The sequence below is a fragment of the Strigops habroptila genome, chromosome 14 (assembly GCF_004027225.2).
Source record: "Strigops habroptila isolate Jane chromosome 14, bStrHab1.2.pri, whole genome shotgun sequence".
NCBI lineage: Eukaryota > Metazoa > Chordata > Aves > Psittaciformes > Psittacidae > Strigops > Strigops habroptila.
In genome coordinates, this window is record NC_044290.2 from 12021700 (window position 1) to 12040751 (window position 19052).

A 19052-nucleotide genomic window follows, 5' to 3' on the forward strand; every position below is an offset into this window, starting at 1 on the left:
CATGTGTCCTCCGCAGGGACGGGTGCGACCAGAGATCCTGTCCCTGCTGCCACCACCCTGAGAACAAACCTTTGTATTAAAACCCTGACAAAACAGCCTCACAGCCCCGCCGCGTCCTGCCTGAGCATGTTGGGATGGGGCTGTGCAGCCAGGGGCTGGAGTGGCTTTCTCACTTGAAATCTACCCATTACTATTTCCCATTGCAAAGCTGCCTCCATCCCTTAATGGATCATATTGTTCCCACTCCGCAGAAGAGACATAACTGCGGAATCAGCATCACCCCACAGGAGATGCTTTATGTACAGCAGGCTGCACAAACAGGAGAGAAAGCCTCCATTCCCTGCTCCCTTGGGCTCCAGCTCCCAGGATTAAAGAGATTTGTCCACTGGAAAAAAACTGTCCTTTACGCGTTTGTAACTCTGCTGTTCCCACTGGAAGGCTGGAGCTGAGCAAATCCGACATCCACACGCCTCGCTGCTGCCCTGGGAGCAGGGTGCAGGTCCTGAGGGAGCACCCAGCCTGCCCAAAACCATACCCGGCTGTCACAAACACAAATGTGCCTGCTGGCTCCTGGTCAGAACCGGATCACCCCCAAGGGCCCCTCATAGCCGTGCTCAGCGCTTTCCACTACCGAGCCATAACTCAGCCAGCTCTGGAGCGTGCCCTGGGAGAGGCACGGGAAGAGTTAAACCTCATCGGGGCTCCATTATTCCATTATGCCCGTGCAGCTCCTAAATCTGCAAAAGCAATAACGGATCCTCCTGCATGATTCAGTGGTTCTGGGAAAGCTGAAATCTTGATCATATTTTCCAGCTCTTTCTTTGCATTAGGAGGCACAGGGGGGATTCTGCTTATCTCCTGTAGTGCAGCTCTGTTGTTTTTCCCTATCCAGGTATCTGTGTGGTGCCCATCACCATAGCACCGGAGTGTTTATTTTATTGCACTTGTCACCTTGGCCTCATCTCAGTCTAATGTTCGGCGGGTGACAAAAGATTCCCGGTTACACCGGTTCCATGACAGGAGCAGCTCTGTCAGTCCCATGCAGATGTTCCCAGCAGCAGGCACAGACTCAGCGCCTCGGGCTGGCTCTCGCTGGTGGAACTGTCGCCTGCAGTAACATTATTCGTGGTTTGTGCCCCTGCCTGTGGCAGAGGAATCAGCCCTGCAGTCCTCAGCCTCTGCCATCGCATCCCCTTTCAAAACTAACCCAAGCCAACCCCAAACCCAAACCAGCACAGAGGGAGACTGCTCTGCCCAGTAAAACATACCCTGCCTGCCCCCTCCTCAACTCCTCCTTGCTCCATTCCTATTGCACTGGGATGCTGCACAGCACAGAGCATGAACAGCAGGAAAAGCACCCAGGGCAATGAAGCCCAAGGTAGAAAATGTGGATTTTCCCCCAGGATCTCCTGCAGTGGGGCACACAGCACAGAGGTGAGCTCCTCTCAGAGCTGCTGTGTGAAGCTCAGCACTAGGAACCAGAAGCCTTGGGAAGGCTCCAAACACCAAGTCTGCAGCCCCCATGGGCACTGGGATGGGTTTGATGGAGGAGAGCAGCAGAAGCACCACAGAATCCCAGCAGAGGAGCCACAGAGGTGTCAAGGCTCTGGCATGTGTCTGTAATTCTTGGCCATTTCTGTCCCAGTGCTGCTCTGGCTTCCCAGGTTGGGCATCAGTGGCTATTCCCAGCCATGGCAGAGAACTGGGGGCTCGTCACCCCTGTGTCCTGTCTGCTGTGCAGAGGACAATCCCACGCCTTGGGGTTTGGCTGTGAAACGCTGCTTTAACCATAACCCGTGGAGCACTGATCATGAGGAAAGTGGCTTCCCAACAGCAGTGGGGTGCCTTTGAGGAGGAGACACTCAACGCCAAAGCAGTGTGGCTTCAACCTCCTGGGGCTGGAGAAACACCCACAGCCAAAACGGCATCAGGCAGAGCCACAGAGCCCCAGCTCAGGAGAGGAGAAAGGGGGAAGGACCTTGGAGCAATGGTACTACATCTTCTGTGGACCCATGGACCAAAAGCATCTGTAACTTACCGACCCCCTTCACTAATCAAAATTAATTGCTTCATATTTCACAGGATAACTTGGCATTATGTAAATACTTCGGCCATATGGACTGCTGCCGTGCAGGTCAGATAGAGCAGGCAGTGAGCTGAGAGAGGAGCCAATTCCCATGTTTACCAGGCAGCCTGCTGGCTAAACATCCCAGAGACTGTGTATTTCCTAACACGGTGAGAAGACAAGGACAAAACCACACACAGGAGCTCCTCAAGGAGCAGGGCTGCAGGGCTGGGGAGGTCCCACTTGTGCTTGGGTGCCTTGGCCAAGGGAAGGCTGCAAGGGACAAACAGAGGGAGAAGCTATGCACTCACTTCTCTGGGACTGAAGTAGAACTGGCCTTGGAATTGGCCTTGGCTGAAGTGAGGACAAGAAAAGCTACAATTCTGGTGGCCACAAATGGTTCCCACCAAGGACAGATCCAAATACTACCCAGGGATTAGGTTTTTTCTCATTAAAAAGAAAGAAAAGCAGTGGTCACTCTCCGATGCCCACCACAGACCTGGGCACCAACGCCTCACCCCTGGGACACACAGTGATTTGGGTCCTGGCTGCCCACCCGTGTCCACCCCACGGAGCCCTGGGGGGTCCTGCCTTGGGGCTGCCCTGCTGGGGAATGGGGAGAGGACCAGGGGTACCCAGCGGAGCGGGTGCAACCAGACACACAGCAACACCCCCCCAGCCCTAACACTGCAGCACCCCCTCTGCGCACCCCTGCACATGCCACCCGCATGCACCCACTCTCCACTGCACCATCTCTGCTGCACCCGCGACCTCCCGTGCCCCTGCGCACACCCACCCGTGCACACACACACGTGTGCACACACACACACGTGTGCACACACACTCCCGTACATGCACACTCACACGCATCCCATGCATGCACACACGCACACCCGTGCACACTCCCATGCACACATGCACTTGCACACCCCCCCACGCATGCACGCTCACACTCGCATGCACATTCACATGCACCTGCGCTCACTCCATGCACACACGCTCCGTGCGCGCACACGCACGCTCACATACGCTTCCCTGCACACACACGCACATTCACTCCCGCACACTCCCGCCGCGGGAGCGCTCCCTCCCGGTCCTCTCCCTCCTCCCCCGCCGGGCTTCACGCGTCGCTTCGTCACGGCGCGGCCCCGCCCGGGCGCTATAAGAGCGGGGCCCGGTGCCGCAGCGGGCCCGGCGGAGCGGAGCCATGGCCGCGGGGCTGCTCCTGCTCCCGCTGCTGCTGCCGCTGCTCCCGCCGCCCGGCCGCGGGCAGGGCTTCGGCCAGACGCGCTTCGTCTGCACCTCGGTGCCGCTGGACGGGGACATGTGCGCTGCCGCCGCGCTGGGCACCGGCTCGGCCGAGGAGCTCAAGAGCACGGTGCTGCAGCTGCGGGAGACCGTGCTGCAGCAGAAGGAGACCATCATGAACCAGAAGGAGACGATCCGAGAGCTCACGGCCAAGTTGGGCCGGTGCGAGAGCCAGAGCGCGGCCGAGCCGCCGCCCGGCGACGGCAAGGGCAGGAAGCTCTCGGTCTCCAAAAACACCATGGGCGACCTGTCACGGACACCCGCGGCCGAGACCCTCAGTCAGCTGGGACAGACGCTGCAGTCCCTCAAGACCAGGCTGGAGAACCTGGAGGTACGAGCTCCCCAGCGGGAGTCGCACCAGGCACCGGAGGAGCCGGGCACCGAGCGCCGCACCGGGCACCGGGAGCGGAGCCGGGAGCAGCCGATTAGAGCGGAGCCGGGCACCGGTAGCCACACTGGGCACCGGGAAAGCCAGGCACCAGGGACCGCACCGGGCGCCGCCGGTCGGAGCGGATCCGGGCACGGGGAGCGGAGCCGGGAGCCGCCGGTCGGAGCGGAGCCGGGCAGCGGGAGGGGAGCCGGGCACCGGGAGCGGAGCCGCCCCGGAGCAGCCGGGCACAGGGTGTCTCACTGAGCACCGGTAGCTGAGCCGGGCACTAAGAGCCGGGAGCGGCACCGGGGAAGCCAGGCACCGGGAGTGGAGTCGGGCACCAAGAACCGGGAGCGGCACCGGGAGCCGGGGTAGCCGGGCCGGGCGGTAAGAGCCGTCTCCTGTGCTCGCCCCTTGCAGCAATTCAGCAGGATGAACTCCTCCAGCCAGACCAACAACCTGAAGGACATCCTGCAGAACAAAATCGACGACCTGGAGAAGCAGGTTCTGTCCCGGGTGAACAGCCTGGAGGAGGGCAAGTTCAACCCTCGGAACGAGTCCGAGGAGCGCGGCAAGATCGAGAGCACCCTCACCTCGCTGCACCAGCGCATCAGCGACCTGGAGAAAGGTACCCGCTGCTCCGGAGCCCAGCCCGCTCCCGAGCGCTGCCGGCTGGGATGCTGAGCCAGCCCGTCCCGTTATCCCCCCGGGAGCAGTCCCTTTCCCGTAGCTCCAGGCAGATGATTCCCACGGGCTCCGCAGCAGGAGCCAGGGATGCTCCGGGCTCTGTCCGGTGCTGGGGATCAGGGAGCCGAGCAGCGCCAAAGGGATTTGCTCCTTGGTGCCATCTCAAGGCCCATTGCATAACGGGGAGGGGGGTTAGGGAGAGGGTAGGACACCCCCAAAGTGGGCACAGATGGGGTCCAGCCAGAGCCCACCGTGCCTCTGTCCCCGCAGGCCAGAAGGACAACCGTCCCCCGGACAGGTTCCAGCTCACCTTCCCGCTGCGCACCAACTACATGTACGCCAAGGTGAAGAAGAGCCTGCCTGAGATGTACGCCTTCAGCGTCTGCATGTGGATGAAGTCCAACGCCTCTCCCGGCATGGGCACCCCCTTCTCCTACGCCGTGCCCGGGCAGGCGAACGAGCTGGTGCTCATTGAGTGGGGCAACAACCCCATGGAGATCCTCATCAATGACAAGGTACAGCCCTGGGGAGGGTGCTGGGTGGGGGGGGAACCGGTGAGGGGGCAGTGTGGGGGGGACCCCTATGCACATCACCCTGACCCACTGCCCGTAGGTGGCCAAACTGCCCTTTGTCATCAACGATGGCAAGTGGCACCACATCTGTGTCACCTGGACCACGCGGGACGGCGTGTGGGAAGCCTACCAGGATGGCACACAGACCGGCAGCGGCGAGAACCTGGCACCCTACCACCCCATCAAACCCCAGGGGGTCCTGGTGCTGGGCCAGGAGCAGGTAAGGGACTGGGGGGGGGGGTCCCTGCTCTGCTGGGTGCACCCGAGGGTATGGATGGGGCGCTGGGTGCTCGCAGGTGATGTCCCCAGTGACAGTGGCTCCTTGCAGGACACGCTGGGCGGCGGGTTCGATGCCACACAGGCCTTCGTGGGGGAGCTGGCCCACTTCAACATGTGGGACAGGAAACTGAGCCCAGGGGAGGTCTACAGCCTGGCCACCTGCAGCACCAAGGCGCAGGCGGGCAATGTCATCGCATGGGCCGAGGCCAACATCGACATCTACGGCGGGGCCACCAAGTGGACTTTCGAGGCCTGTCGCCAGCTCAACTAGAGCCACGGACAACGAGAGAAACCTCCTCATCGGGTTCTTTTCTTTCTTTGGTTTTTGTTTGGTTGGTTTTTTCCTCCTTTTTTTGCGCTAAACCACCCGAGAACGAAGCCACCTGCCCCGTCCCCGGGAGCAGGGATGCCCTGGCAGCGGGGCACCCACTCCCCCAGCCCCACGACCCTCTGGTTTCTGTCTTGCCAACGTCCTTCAATGCCTGCGTGCCTTGGCCTGGCGCGGCTGCGCCCCCCCCCCCCCCCCCCCCGCTGCCCCCCCGGGCCCCGCTTCGCCACCTCCCCCCCGCACCGGGACACCCCCTTCCCCAGGAACCGGCGCCTCCAAAGGCTGTGACCCCCCATGGGGCTCCTCTCCCTCCAATCTGGAGTTCCCCAGCAGGGTGCTGCCCCTGGGGCCCAGTTCCAACACCCCCCGCCTTGGTTGTGCCCCCTCCAGGGAGTGCAGCAGCAGCAGCCAAGGATGGGGTGACCCCCCCGGTAAGGGACACTGGGGCGAGCCCCACTGCCCCCTTCCCCAGCACCACAGCCATAGCCCCGGGCTGCGGTGGGCACCGGGACGGGACCCCCCCGGTGGGACCCCCCCACCGGCCCCGCTCCCCGACCTGCCGCACTCAGGTATGTCCCCCCCAGCCCCGCCACCTGCAGCCCCCCGAGGCCTCCTCGTGCCGTAGCTGGTGACAAAGAGCCTTTACCCTGCCCTCAAGTCTGGCTCCCACTGAGACGTCTGAAGCCTTTCTGCTTTTGATAATACACGATGTTGTTTCTCTTACTATAAAGGGAAGTTTATTACCAATAATTAAAAAAAAAAAGGGTATTTTTATGAAGATAAAACATTACAGAATGAAGCAGCTCCCTGAGGAAACAGTACTTTGAGATTCTGCAGGACAAAAAAAAAAAAAAAAGAGATAAAGAAGCATATTTTGAAATAACAAATGCATTTTGTATGGTTTCCTTTTCTAAACTCCCGGTTTGTACTCCAGATCGCAGAAATCCCCCCCAGCCCCCCCTGCCCCCCGAGGGCTGCCCTGGGCGGCAGTGGAGGATGAGGCAGAGAATTCCCACAGGGCTCCCACTCCAGAGACGCAGCAGGGAGATGCCGAGGGGCCGCACGGAGCCGGGCAAGGCCAAGGCCCCCCCGGGCAGGAGCACAGAGCTGGGCCAGCCCCGGGACCCAGCTGATGAGCAGCAACACCCCGCAGCATCAAGAGACCTTCTACCAACTGTGGCTCAGGGCAGCGTGTTTTAAACTGTGCTCTTTTTAAATCCAAACCAAGGCAAAAAGAAGAAAACCATCATGAGCCAATTTCAGTTCCTCCTCAGAACCTGTTCGCTTCAGCAAAGCAACAAGCACAACCTGCTGAGAAGAACAAACCACTGCAAAGGTTCCACCTATAGACCCAGGTGCGTTGGATTTGCCAAAACAACAAAGAAAGGGTGCGATGTCAACACAATGTACATAGTGTATAGTAGGGGAGAGGATAAACGTATGTTAATTTGTCATTATTCTGCTAACCAAAGCTGTACATTCTCCTATTCCGTGCTCTCTGTCCCCGTTGGGTTTTGAGTGGGTTATGACAGACACCTCCAGCCCGCAGCAGCCGTTCTGAAATGCACTGTTTCTACTGAGACTCATGCTTTTGCCATTTTACTGCCGAGATGACATGAATTGTTGACTTTATTTTTACACAATAAAGAGTGAAGAAAGACACTGGGTTCTCTTCTGTGTCAGCCAGTGCTCGGGAGCTCATCTTCCTGCAGAAGGTGGGTTTGCCTGTGTGAAGCAGGATTTCTGCCCTTGGCTCCTGCTCAGGCACCCCCTGAGCCTCAGCCATCCCTGCGAGGCTCCCTCCATCTCCTGCAGCATCATCCCGCATCTTTCCCTGGTTTATGCAACACGAGCATACACATCGATTATTTCCCCCGCCAAGACACAGGCTGGATGCTCAGCGCCCCTGGGCTGCCTCCACCAGGCTGGTGGCAGTGGGGAGAATGACACCCCACAGTGCCCAATGCCCATCGGCCCAAAGGCTGTGGCACTGCTGCCAACCCCCGGGACGTGCAGCTCCCTCCCTGCAGGCAGGAACTGCGCTGGGGGCACGGTGCTCATCCCGGGGCTCCAACAGCAGTTCCTGGAAGGCATCACTCCCAAGGGCAGGTCCAAGCACAGGGTGACACCGGGGCACTTGGCTCGGTGGGTGCATGGCTGGAGGCCACCCGTGCCAGGGACGTGGCGGTGGCTGCGGCTCACTCTGTTCGTAAGGAACTGCTACACATTCCCACTTGTTACACACTCGCTGCAGCGCAGGCTTGCCAGACAGACTGCTTTCAGAATAAAGAGACAAGTAGGAAAACCACTGTTTACTCCTTAAAACCAGCCAGAAACAACTCCCACTGCAGCTGGGAACAGGAGCTGTGTGGTGCTGGTTCAATGCTGCTGCCTTGGGCACTACACAGCCCTTGACAACGCTAGCACTGCCATTCCTTCCTCTTACAGAGGAAGGACACAGTGACATGGCCCGGAGGGACACAGTTGGCATTAGACAGCAGAGCCTGTGCTCGTGGCCAGTGAGTGTCAGCCCCTGGGGGCTGGCAAGGTCCCCACGGCTGCTTATGCTGCATCTTCCCAAGCAGCATCCGCAGCCAACTGCAGCCTCTGCCAACAGCATCCCTGATCCGCCACCTCCTGCGTCTCCAGCTGCCAGGGAACAGCCACTCTGGGGCCCCTCTCCTTCACCCAGAGCCTGCTGCACTCATAAAGCTTCTATTCCTCAGGAGGGTTTGCTCCTGCAACTGCTCCAGGTCCTTTCCAGGATGCCTCAAGTCACAGCCATCATAATACAGCGAGCAGGGCGAGGGAGGGAGCATGCTTCCAGCCAAGCTGCAGGTCTGGGGACCCGGCATGTTTTCCCATGCTGCCAGCCACAGGCAGGAGCAGATTTACAAGCGCTGTGTACCCGTGGGCAGGGGACAGTCAGCAGCAGGAATCCTCCAGGAGCACGAGGTAAAGTGATAGATCCAAACTGGTTTAGGGCAAGTTACCGAGCGGCACCAGGGGCATGACTCAGCTCCCATCAGCCTCTCGCAGGCAGTCGGGCATGGATGGGCTGCTGAGGGAGGATGAGGAGCAACACAAGGCGGAGTCAAACAGGGGCGCGATGCCAGAGGACACAGAAGGGGTGTTGGAGACAGTGGGGCAAACAAGATTTTCCCCCTCCCCAGCTCGGAGCCACCCCAGGTACCAAGGAAAAGCCACGGTGCCCACCTGCTCCCAGGGAGAGGGGATGGCACCTTGGCTGGGGGCTGGTGCTGCACTGCCATTTAAACTGCAATAAAACATTACACTAACAGGCTTTTTCCTTTTTTTTTCCTGGTGGGAGCTGGGAACATCCCTGTGATTGAAGTGGGGCCGTCTCACTCTCCGAGGTGGGCGCAGCAGAACGGGATGTGGGCGAGCTGGAGGAGCAGAGTCTTCTGCATCAAGAGATGGATGCAAACAAACCTGCAAACATCACGCCCAGGGCTGCAAAGAGACCCTTGGTCTGACCCTCCCATGCCTGAAGAAGAGGAGCACAGCACCCCAGGGCTATCCCCACACACAGCAGCAGCCCTGCTGCAGCAACGCCAGCTCCAGTGGGAGGGAGGAGATGAAGGAGATGAGCAGCACAAGCCCATCAATAACACACACCAACCCTGACACCTCGCCCTGCAGCCAGAAACTGCTGCTTTAGGCTGGAAGCTGTTTAGTGGCACCAGCTCTGCCTCAGTGACGCTGGTGACAGCCAGCCCAGTGTCTCCTGCAAGCACAGGGGTGAGGGAGAGCGTTACCCACACCAGCGCTGAGCGCACTAAATCCAGGAGGCTTTTAGAGCAGCAGAGCAGATGGAGATCCTGGGCTGCATGAGGACAGGCCCCACCACTTGGGAGATGGCTCAGGAATATTGCCGGGGGCGAGGGAGAGTTCTTAAGGGCAGGATGGAGCCAGGATTTACAGCTCTGATCTGACTCCTTGCTGGAGACTTGCATTGAAGAGAAAGCACTGAAAGCGCTCTCGCAGGCGTTCTGTGCCCCATTGCACACCCTTCTCTCCCCACTCCTCGGGCACAGGTCAGCTCCACCACGGGCTTTCAGGAGGGCAGAGGAGATGATGGGCCAAGGGAACATTAACCTGCTGTATTTTATAGCAACACACCCACAAAATCCAGAGGGACATGTCCTGAGGTGGCATCTCCCACATCCCTGCCCTGCACGGAAGGATCCAGGGGCACAGGGAACTCAAGGCCGCCTGCAAACAAAGCTGCCTGCAGCACTGGGTCCAGAAACATCCAGAGCATCATCGCTCTGCAGTGCAAAGGCGTGTGAGGCACTTCAGAACACGCCATTAGATTAATTAGCAGTGAGCGTATTACTGCCTGGCCTGTGCCAGGAGCACACGGCTCCGGGAGACCCAGGTTAAATATGCAGGAGACACGGAGCAGGGAGCCGGGCAGAGCCCCCAGGAGCAGCGAGGGGGGCTCAGCTCCCAGCCTGGGCAGAGCTGTGACAGGCAATGACAGGAACGTTGGCACACGCCTACAGAAAACACTCTTTGTCCTCGTTTCACAAAAACTGGAGGTGATGGCGGGAAGAGGGTGAACAGGCTGGAGCATCCTCCCCAGCACGGCTCCTGCGTGGGGTTTGGAGCACCAGCACCATCCTTCCCGGGGCTGGGGAGCTCTGCAGTGCCAGGGGCTCAGCACCAGCTCCAACCTGCACATGAACACCCCGAGCAGTGAGCACGGTGCCGAGGAGGGGACTGCTCAACACCAGCCTGGGCTTCCCCAGGACACGGCTCCAAGGTGCAGCACAGGAGGAGGAGGAGGGCAGGAGGCAGGGCCAAGCACCGCGCTTGGCGCTGGGGGGATTTCCCAGCTTGGGAAGGGAAAGCGTCGCCCCCCTGCAGCGCCAGGAGCACGGAGCGGGAGCACCAGGACCAGCTCCCGGGACCACTGCAGGTGACTGGATGCGACCTCGGGCACAGAGTCAAGGCCAACAGCCCGTTCTGGTCACAGGCGTGAGTCACGGCTCTGAGTGTCCCCCAAATGCTGCTCAGGAGCCTTCACTGGTGGAGCATCAGCTCCACACTCCTCTGCGGCACGTCCCGGGCATCCTTCCCAGCACAGTCAAGGAGGGGGCTCCCTCCAGCCCTTCCTCCCGCCGGGAATCCCAACCAGACCTGGCCAGGGCATCACTGAAGTGGAGCCGGAGATGCCACCGTCGGTGCCCATGGGCAGGCACAACACAGCCCCTGCCCGAGCTGCAGCAGAGCTCTGCTCTCCGTGGGGGTCCTGGGAACATCCCCCCTCACACATCGCTCTTGGCCACGCGTGTCACAACCCGCGGGACTGGGACCCCCCTTGGCTGACGCGTGTGTCCCCTTCGAACAGCGCTTTGCCCCTCTCTGATGAGTGTTTCCGAGCAAAGTTTACTTCCTGACCCCGCAGCTCCCTCTGAAGCGGCGCCTCCTCGGGCAGGGCTGCGCTGGGCATCCCAGTAGCGGGGAGACCCCATCCCACCGCCCCGGAGCAGGGAGCTGCCGGGAGCGGGGCTGGAACCCCGCTTCTCACTTCCCCGGGGTATTTCACAGCCTTTTCCCGGCTCCTCCCTCTGCGACTTTCCCAGCTGCCGCCGAACGCCACCTTGCCGGGGCTGAGCCCATTCCCTCCATCCTTTTCCTCCATCCCTTATGGATTACGGCAGAGCCGGGATCTCAGTGGGAGCCCTGACTCCAACAAGGAGTCTGAGGGGGATGCTTCTCTGGTTGGGGATCCCAGGAGGGATCCCAGCCCCATCCCAGGGGCGCAGAGGGAAAGAGCAACTGGTTTCCCACTGGAGGGTCCCTGCTCTGCCATGGGAGAGGCTGCCGGTGAGCATAGAGCAGAAGGAAGAATGTATCTTCCAAAGCTGATTAAAAATAGATGCAGCATCTCAGTAATTATGCTGGGTAATTAGCATTTGTTTTCTGCTTAGCACAAATCTGCAGGGAGCGAAGCTGGACCCCAAGTATCTTGTTTGCCCAACCTGGGCGCAGGAGCTCGTCCCATGGAGGAGGGATGAGCTGCAGCAGGGTCACAGCCCCCCCGCGCTGCAGCACCCCCAGCCCCGGGCAGCACAGGGACCCCCACAGCACAGCTCGGGGTCCCCTGGTCCCCTCTCCCACACTTCACTCCCTGTCAGCCCATCTGCACCCAGGCTGTGAGCAACAGATGACAAGATCCACAGCGATGCTGGAAATTAGGTCAGCGATAGCCTGCAGCAGATTTCAACATGTATCATCCTGGCAGGGCTCCGACGGAGATGCCACGGGGCAGATTCACCCCCAGCCCGGCTGCAGAGAGGGATGCAAGGAGGGATGCAAAGGCCTCGACCACCCCAATCCCCCCCTGCAGCGCTTCCTGCTCCATTGTCCCTCCCCACATCACCCATATGTTGGTATCATTAATATACATGAGCTCAGTGGAGGTATCCAGGGTTGGAGCCCCCAGCACAGCCCCGCTGGCTCCCACCCAGCCCTTGCACTGATCCCGGGGGTGCCGAGCTGCCAGATCCCCCGGGATCAGCCAGGGCTGCCCCCAGCAGCAGCAGAGCTCTCTGGAGCCAGAGGTGCCCACAGCCCCTCTACATCGTGCTTGGCTGCCCCGGCTGCAAATCCTCATCCCTAACCATTCCTTAGCCACAAAGCCATCATACACCAGACATTCAGGACCCTTCCCAAAGGCTGGAATGGGGGCACCATCCTCCACATGCTCCCAATTGCAGCCCTGCCCTCCTTCGCCCAACTGCTTGTACCACTTAGGGAGCAGCTTTTGCTTCCTCGATTGCCTCCCTTGCTCCAGCTGCACGGTCCAATTGGAACTTAGCAAATCCTGGGGAACGAGGAAGGAGAACAGCAGCTTCACCTGCAGCCTGACCACGGAACTCCCACCACTGGGCTATGGAGTGGGACTCTGCTCAGTGGGAAGGCTGGGAGAGGCTGGGATGCCATCATCCTCAAGGGACTGGGATCTCCCTTGCCCTGCTGCTGCCCCACTCCTGTAGTACCCACACTGGGGTCAGTCACAGCAGCACACCAGATTAATTGGGTACCAGTTTACTGCAAACAAAGAGAAACCGGTGACATTTACCGAGCAAACTAATTGATATCCAAGCAATTTGTTGGAGCAACCTCGTGCTATGCCAGCTGCACTTCCCACCCCCCCAATCCTACTCGTCACAAACAAGGTCTGTGTGTTAATTGGAGCGCTTTAATCACATTGCTGCCCACCCCAGTCTTGAGCAAGTTACACAGCTACAGATTTATCACAGGCTTCTAGATCCTAAATGCTCTCTTAAGGACTTGTCTGATATTTTATTAGTGGGCAATAACGCTCTCGGTGAAGACAATGGATGTTTCTCTTTCAAGTGATGACACAGGGGCAGAGCACCACATCTCCCCCCTTTCATCTCCTTCCCATGGCTGTCATGGCAGCAGCAGCCCCCACTCCAGACACGCCACTGGCCTCGTTAATCACATCCCCCTCCTCAGCACGCAAACGGGAGCTGTTTCCACACAGGAGGAAGGGCTCCAGCCAGGAGCTGCTGGTGCTGCATCAGGCCGGAGCCCCTGCGCTCCCCGGGGCCTCCCGCACCCCCGGCTCTCGGGATCGCTCAGTAAATGCAACATTAACAGATAGATAAATCAATGCAGGAGCTCACGAGCACCAGCAGTGCAGTGTGAACAGCTGGGTCTGCAGGCAGAGGCACAACGAGCCAAGGAGTGGGTCCAAGGAAAGCCAGAAAAAACACGTTCCTAAGGAAACATTCTGCACCGAGCCCTCGAGTCGGGAACGGAACCAGGAATTAATTACAGGCTGATTTCATGGCCTTTATGTTGTGTGTTCAGAGCTGATCCGGGCTGAGACAGGGATGGAGACACGCACTGGGGGAAGCTGGCACGTGCAGGGACCTGTGGAGCATCCGTGTGCCCACCTTCGGCTTCACCACCCGTCCTCCTCCTCCTCCAGCCCAGCACTGCAGGAGGTGCTCGCTGCTGGGTCTGCTCAGCAGCAACAGCTCTTTGCCCCCCCGGTAAAAGCAACCGGTAGCCTCAGAGATGGAGCAGGCACCTTAACACAGCCCCCAGCCCCCTGCTGCGCTCCCGTGTGGGTTCCAAGCTCATGGTGATCTGCCCAAGCACAGATTTACCTCTGCCCATCAAGGCTCACATCAACCAGCTCCCCTCCGGGCAGGCAGATGCTGTTATCCTGGGTCTAGAGGAGTGGGTACCACAAAGGAATCAGGTCTTTACTCCCATCACTCACCCCCTGCCTCCCCCCACGGCCTCCCCCTCCCCAGTGACCTCTCGGGGTGCTCCAGCACAGCCCAAACCTCCCCAGGATGCCCGTGCATGCACTGCGGATCTGCTGCCTATTCCTGTGCCGCGCTTGTACAAGCTGCTCCATCACCCTCATGACCCAGCTCATAATGATCGCATCTGCCATTAATTTGGGTGTCAAGAGAAATTCCACTCATTTGCTTTTAATTAATATGGTCTTAAAATAAAGCCGGGGCCTTGCAGGGCTCTGCAGGAGGTGTCTGCACCAATGTCAGAGAGGAGAAACCACGTCCAGAAAAGGGAAGAGCAGTTGGGGTGGTGAAGTGTTCATAGGAGGAAAGGAGATGGTTATAGGATGAAAGAGGAGTGAGAATTGGAAGTGGGGAGGAGGGAAATCCCAACAAAAGCACTTCTGTCCTCAGCATTGAGTGTCCCAAAATACAAACCCTGAGTCACCAGAGCTCAGTGCTCACAACACAAACTGCACCCGCAGCATCCAGCCTACCACAAGCTCCAGACATGGAGGTGGGAATTCATCTCACCCAGCTTCAGACACCTGTGACTGAGTTACTCAACTCAACTCCCCCAGTAACCAAAGGGAACAGACTTGCACCCTAAAGCCTCTTCTCTCCCCTCTCGAGGGACCCAAGGTAAGCAATTCACATGCAGAGATCTTCCTTCCTGATCCCTACATCCACAAAACATGTGGAGGAAGCAGATCTGGAGGATCTGTAGCAGAACAAATCATTCATTTGGACTGGCACAAATCTTCCATCTCCCTTCACACCCCCAGAGGGAAAATGAACCTGTAAAACCAGTGGCCACAAGAGCTCTCAGGAGGCAGGTGAGAAGCTCCTATCAAAGGACAAGTCCCAGGTTCAGAAGGGGAATGGGTTTGTTCCCTTCTGCCAGCTCAGGTTTGACTGGCTTCCAGGCGGCCGGAGCTGGCTGCAGGGCTGCGGAGCCTGGGGATACACAGCCCTGTCCACGGAGGGACACCCGGCCACGTGCCCCACACAGGCACCGCACGAGAGCCTGCCCAGGCCCCGCAGATCCAAGCGTTCCCAAGAACAGGAGGTTCCAAGTGTTCCCCACTCGCACATCCCCTCGCAGCAGCGTGTTCCCAGGCAGGGGAGGATTCGGCACGCTCCACACCCCCGGCACGGCTCCGGCAGGAATCGTTCTGCAGAGCTGTCTCGGTGCCATGTCTCTGACAGGGAGCACAGCCGGGAGCCAGGAAATCCAAACCCACGCGACACATCCCAACAGCGTGGGCTACGGAGCAGAGCGGGAGGATGGGAATGCCACAGCCCAGCCCCACCTGCCAGCACCCGCTGGCCAAGAAGGCAGCAGAGGTGGCAGATAGTTCCATCAAAGGTAGTCAGCACCAACCCACCCTCTGGGCGCACAGAGAGGCACGGGACGGTGTTACCAGGCACTATTTCACCATAGTGAGAAGCTAAAGAACTACCCCAACAACATTCTCCTTCTTACAGAGCCCCCACTGTAGCCACAAGAGGATTCAATCTCCTTCCTCCATCTCTCCATCTTCTTCCCCTTTGTTTCACTCTGTTCTATTACTTCTTCCCATCGATATCCCAGATTTTCACACTGCTGCTGTTATCCCACAGCTCCAGCCCAATGCCCCATTCACCAGCAGCACCGAGGAGCTCCCACGTCATGAGACCTGCTCAGAGACTCCTGAGCAGTCATAGAGAAAAGCATCCTTGGTGATAACAACAGGCAAAGCTTTACAACACATCAGCACTGAGTTGTTGGGAACCAGAGAACAAATATACCCAGAAAAGCTCATTTCCAGCAAACAGAGGGTTAAAGGAAGAGATGTGCATGGGTTTACTTGGGAAGGACACGGGAGCTCTAGTCCCTGAGCTTCTATTAGAGGAGGTTTCATGCATTACAAAGCGATTTTCCCTTCCCTCGTTCATAAGCCAATTAGATAAAGACCAAGTTAATCCCTTATTGTGTTCAGAGAGCCACAAGTAGACACCAAACAGGGAGATTAGGCCCTTGTTCAACCCCCTGCCCAGGTTTGGCAGCCGGGAGCAGCGCGCGTGAGCCCTGAGCCCAGCGGAACAGAGCCCGGGCCTGGGGAGGGCTGTGAGATGTGCCCCCCCACCACAGCAACCCCCATCCTGCACCTGAGCCCCGCAGAGGTGACTTTAATCCAGAGTTATCTGATCTCAGAGGTTTACCTGTGCTCAGAATGAGACCGGCGCAGAGAGGAGCGGTGCTTAGCGATGCTTTGGGGCTATTTTTTCTTTCTAGGGGCTGTTTTCCCCCATTTCACCCCTCGAGGCGGAGGCATCCCCCGTGTGGGGAGGGTGCAGAGCACAGGCAGCAGCGTTACCAGCCCCAGCTCTAATGCAGGGTGACTGCACAGGCCTTGCATGTACCAAAGAGGGAAGAGGCAAACCCCAGCTGCAGATCCAGAACAACGAGAATCTCACATTCCTATTGGGAAACTGGGCTCGACATAGCCCAGCTCGCACCTTTTGTTGCACAACCTCCACTGACCAGCACACCCCAACCTGCTCATGCCAAACACCAACCAGAAGCACACAAAATCACTCATACATCAGAACCGCAGACACTCACCTGCTTCAGCAGCGCAGCCACGTCAGAGGAGCAACAGTCCCTCACGCTGAGGAGCCTCCTTCTCCAGCAGAGCATCCCCAGAGCACAGCCCCATCAGCCCCCTGCTCGGGCACAGCTGACCCCAGGGAGGTGCTCAGCACCCCTGAGGTCAACCTGCAGCAGGAGTGTTCTGAGTTTGGGAGGAGCCTGGGCTGGTGCTGGCTGCTCCCTGGGCCAGCAAAGCCGGGACCAAGGTAACTGTCAAAAAGAGATGGATTTCTCTGGTGTTCTGCCCATGAGACATGAGAAACAGGAGTCCCCTGCCCACGGGTGCCATTTGTGCCTAAATCTGCGTCAGGCTCTAGCAGACCCTGTCCCCAAGGTTTAGCGATGTTGCCGCTTCACAGGGAGTGGGAATGAGAAATGGATGAACTGTTTGGTGCTGCCAGTGGTCCCACAGCTTCTGGCTGGAGCTGGGAAAGGCCCCAGACCAGTTCCTCCCAGTAAGCACTCACTAGTTCATACCCCTGCTCCCAGCAGTTAGGGTGGCCCTGCAGGGCTCATCCCAATCCATCAGTTTTGGCAGAAAGAGCTGAAGCCCTCCCAGTGTGTGCTGAGGTGGGAGGCACTGGAGGTGCTTTCAGGGGGTGCTGAGCTCCCACCTCAGCAGAGCTCCATGTGCAGACACCCGTGCACAGCAAACCCTTCCTCCTTAAGCCAGATTGAGCTTCCCCTCGCAGGGAGGGTGGTCAGAGCTGCTCATTACAAGAGTAATTCTCCTCCCTGACAAGGGCATCCCGGCTGCAGCAGCTCCTTCTCCCATTCCCCCGGCCGTGGGTCACTGCCAGGGTCCCCTTCATATCCCACCTGGGGCTGGGATGCAGCATCTGGACTGCTCCTACAGCATTCCCTTCCTTCACTGCTTTCTCACGCCGGCACTCAGCACAGTTGCCTTTTAGGAGGCTCCATCTCCACGCTGTTCCCTCGGGATGGGAGACACGGTTGTGTCAGAGGAGGTGCTGCCTCCGTGTGCCTTCCCTGTCCACCAGCCTCCCACACCCCTGTCCCTGCCAAAGCCAGCGTCAGATGCAAACACAGACGCTGCCTCTCACGGTGGCCAGGCAGCCCCTCTGATCCCACACACATCACCGGGATCAAGGAGCTTCCACTGCGGCATTTCCTCCCTTCCCGCTCTCTGTCCACCCACAGACCAACCTCCTGCATGAAAAGGGCTTTGAAGCTTCCCAGGAGGCATCAGGCTCCCTGCAGGGCCTGGAAACTGCATCTGCTTCTGCCTTTGTTTTGGAGAACACATCCCTCAGGAGAGGTGTTCTGGGAAGCACCTTGTCAGCACCTTAAACATTGCCGAGGACCGGCCCAGAGCTCCCAACACAGGCCCTGGGGGAGCCTCCTCGGTGCTTCCTTCCTTTTTGCCACCCGGATTCTGGGGTAGAGCACTGAAGGAGGAACCAGCTCAGGCTCTGGTGGCTGAGCAGATGCTGCACGGGCACATGAAAGGGGCTGAATGTCCTCTACACCCACCACAGCACCGAGACTGAGCAGCAAGCAAAGAGCAACAGAAGCTGTAAGAGAAATTTATGCAAAGTGAAGCACTTGGCAGCATCTAAAGCAGCCCCAGGAGCCCTGACCCGCAGCACACCCCTCCTGTCCTGGGAAAACTGCCGCCTTCCTCCTCAGGCTGGAATCTTACACAGCCGTGGCTTTTTACATCAACATGCCAGAGTTTTGGCTGTGCTCAGGAGCTCCTGTCTCTGCTCCTGTTGTTCTTCAGAAACAGTCAGGAACAACCTGCCAAATACAACCAGGAACCCCCAAAGCTGCAGGAACACTTCAGCTGTGCAAACTGGAGGAGTCTCATTGTATTGATTCAGGGATAGAAGGTGTTTGCTCAGTGCTCTGCTGCTAAAGCCAAGCTTCACAAATGGCTTAACTGGTGGGTGCTGGTCCAGGTGTGCTGGGCATGAGGAGCTGCCTCCTGACCCCACACAAGCGCTCCTGGCCCGCACTGACTGCGAAAACTGCAGCCGGGGACTGGCCACGCTGACTGATTTGTGTATGGGAAGGACCCTCCACCCCATTCTCCTTGGTGGGAAATTCTCCTCTCTCCTGAGATGCTGTTTCTTCAGGAAGAGCTGCTCTGCACCAAGTGCCCTGCCTCAGCCCTGCAGAGGGTGACAGCAACACCAGATACCACAGTGCCCTTCCAGCTGACCCGTGCCATGCAGAGCACGCTCCTACCACCACGGGAGCACCATGTCCCCAGCACAGACATCACCCAGATACAGCCACCGAGTGCGGTGGCTGCTGCATGGCACCGGGCACGCGGGAGCCACCGGCACCAGGGACAGAAGCTCGCAGGTACCGGAGCTCAGAGCTCGCGGCGCTTCCCAGCAGCCTCCTGGCTCCGTTTCCCCGCGTGAGTCACTCGCCCACCTCAAAGCCGGCATCCTCAGCCCGTCTGTCGGGACCAGCCGGAGCTTCTGTTGCCCGGAGACATGCAAAGGGAATAATGTGAGCACAGGC

The 19052-nt window shown here is 58.8% G+C and overlaps 1 protein-coding gene across 2 annotated transcripts; it reads left to right on the forward strand.

The window, feature by feature from the left end:
- The first annotated feature begins 3253 nt into the window (after positions 1-3253).
- On the forward strand, positions 3254-7269 carry NPTX1 (neuronal pentraxin 1). Of its 2 annotated transcripts, XM_030506514.1 has the most exons (6): positions 3254-3704; positions 4164-4371; positions 4701-4945; positions 5043-5222; positions 5331-5585; positions 6544-7269. In XM_030506514.1, exons 1-5 carry the CDS (start codon positions 3273-3275, stop codon positions 5550-5552), a joined length of 1287 nt encoding a protein of 428 aa, XP_030362374.1. In that variant the 5' UTR covers positions 3254-3272; the 3' UTR covers positions 5553-5585; positions 6544-7269. The 2 variants fall into 2 exon arrangements, with proteins under 2 accessions (XP_030362374.1, XP_030362372.1); XM_030506512.1 differs by having other exon boundaries at positions 3259-3704; positions 5331-7269.
- Positions 7270-19052: the final 11783 nt, after the last annotated feature.

Bases quoted from the DNA above. Each gene is read 5' to 3' on its own strand.
- NPTX1 (XM_030506514.1), top strand. From the start codon at position 3,273: ATGGCCGCGGGGCTGCTCCTGCTCCCGCTGCTGCTGCCGCTGCTCCCG. The intron at 3,705-4,163 runs GTACGAGCTCCC...CGCCCCTTGCAG, and splicing joins CCAGGCTGGAGAACCTGGAG to CAATTCAGCAGGATGAACTC. The intron at 5,223-5,330 runs GTAAGGGACTGG...GGCTCCTTGCAG, and splicing joins TGGTGCTGGGCCAGGAGCAG to GACACGCTGGGCGGCGGGTT.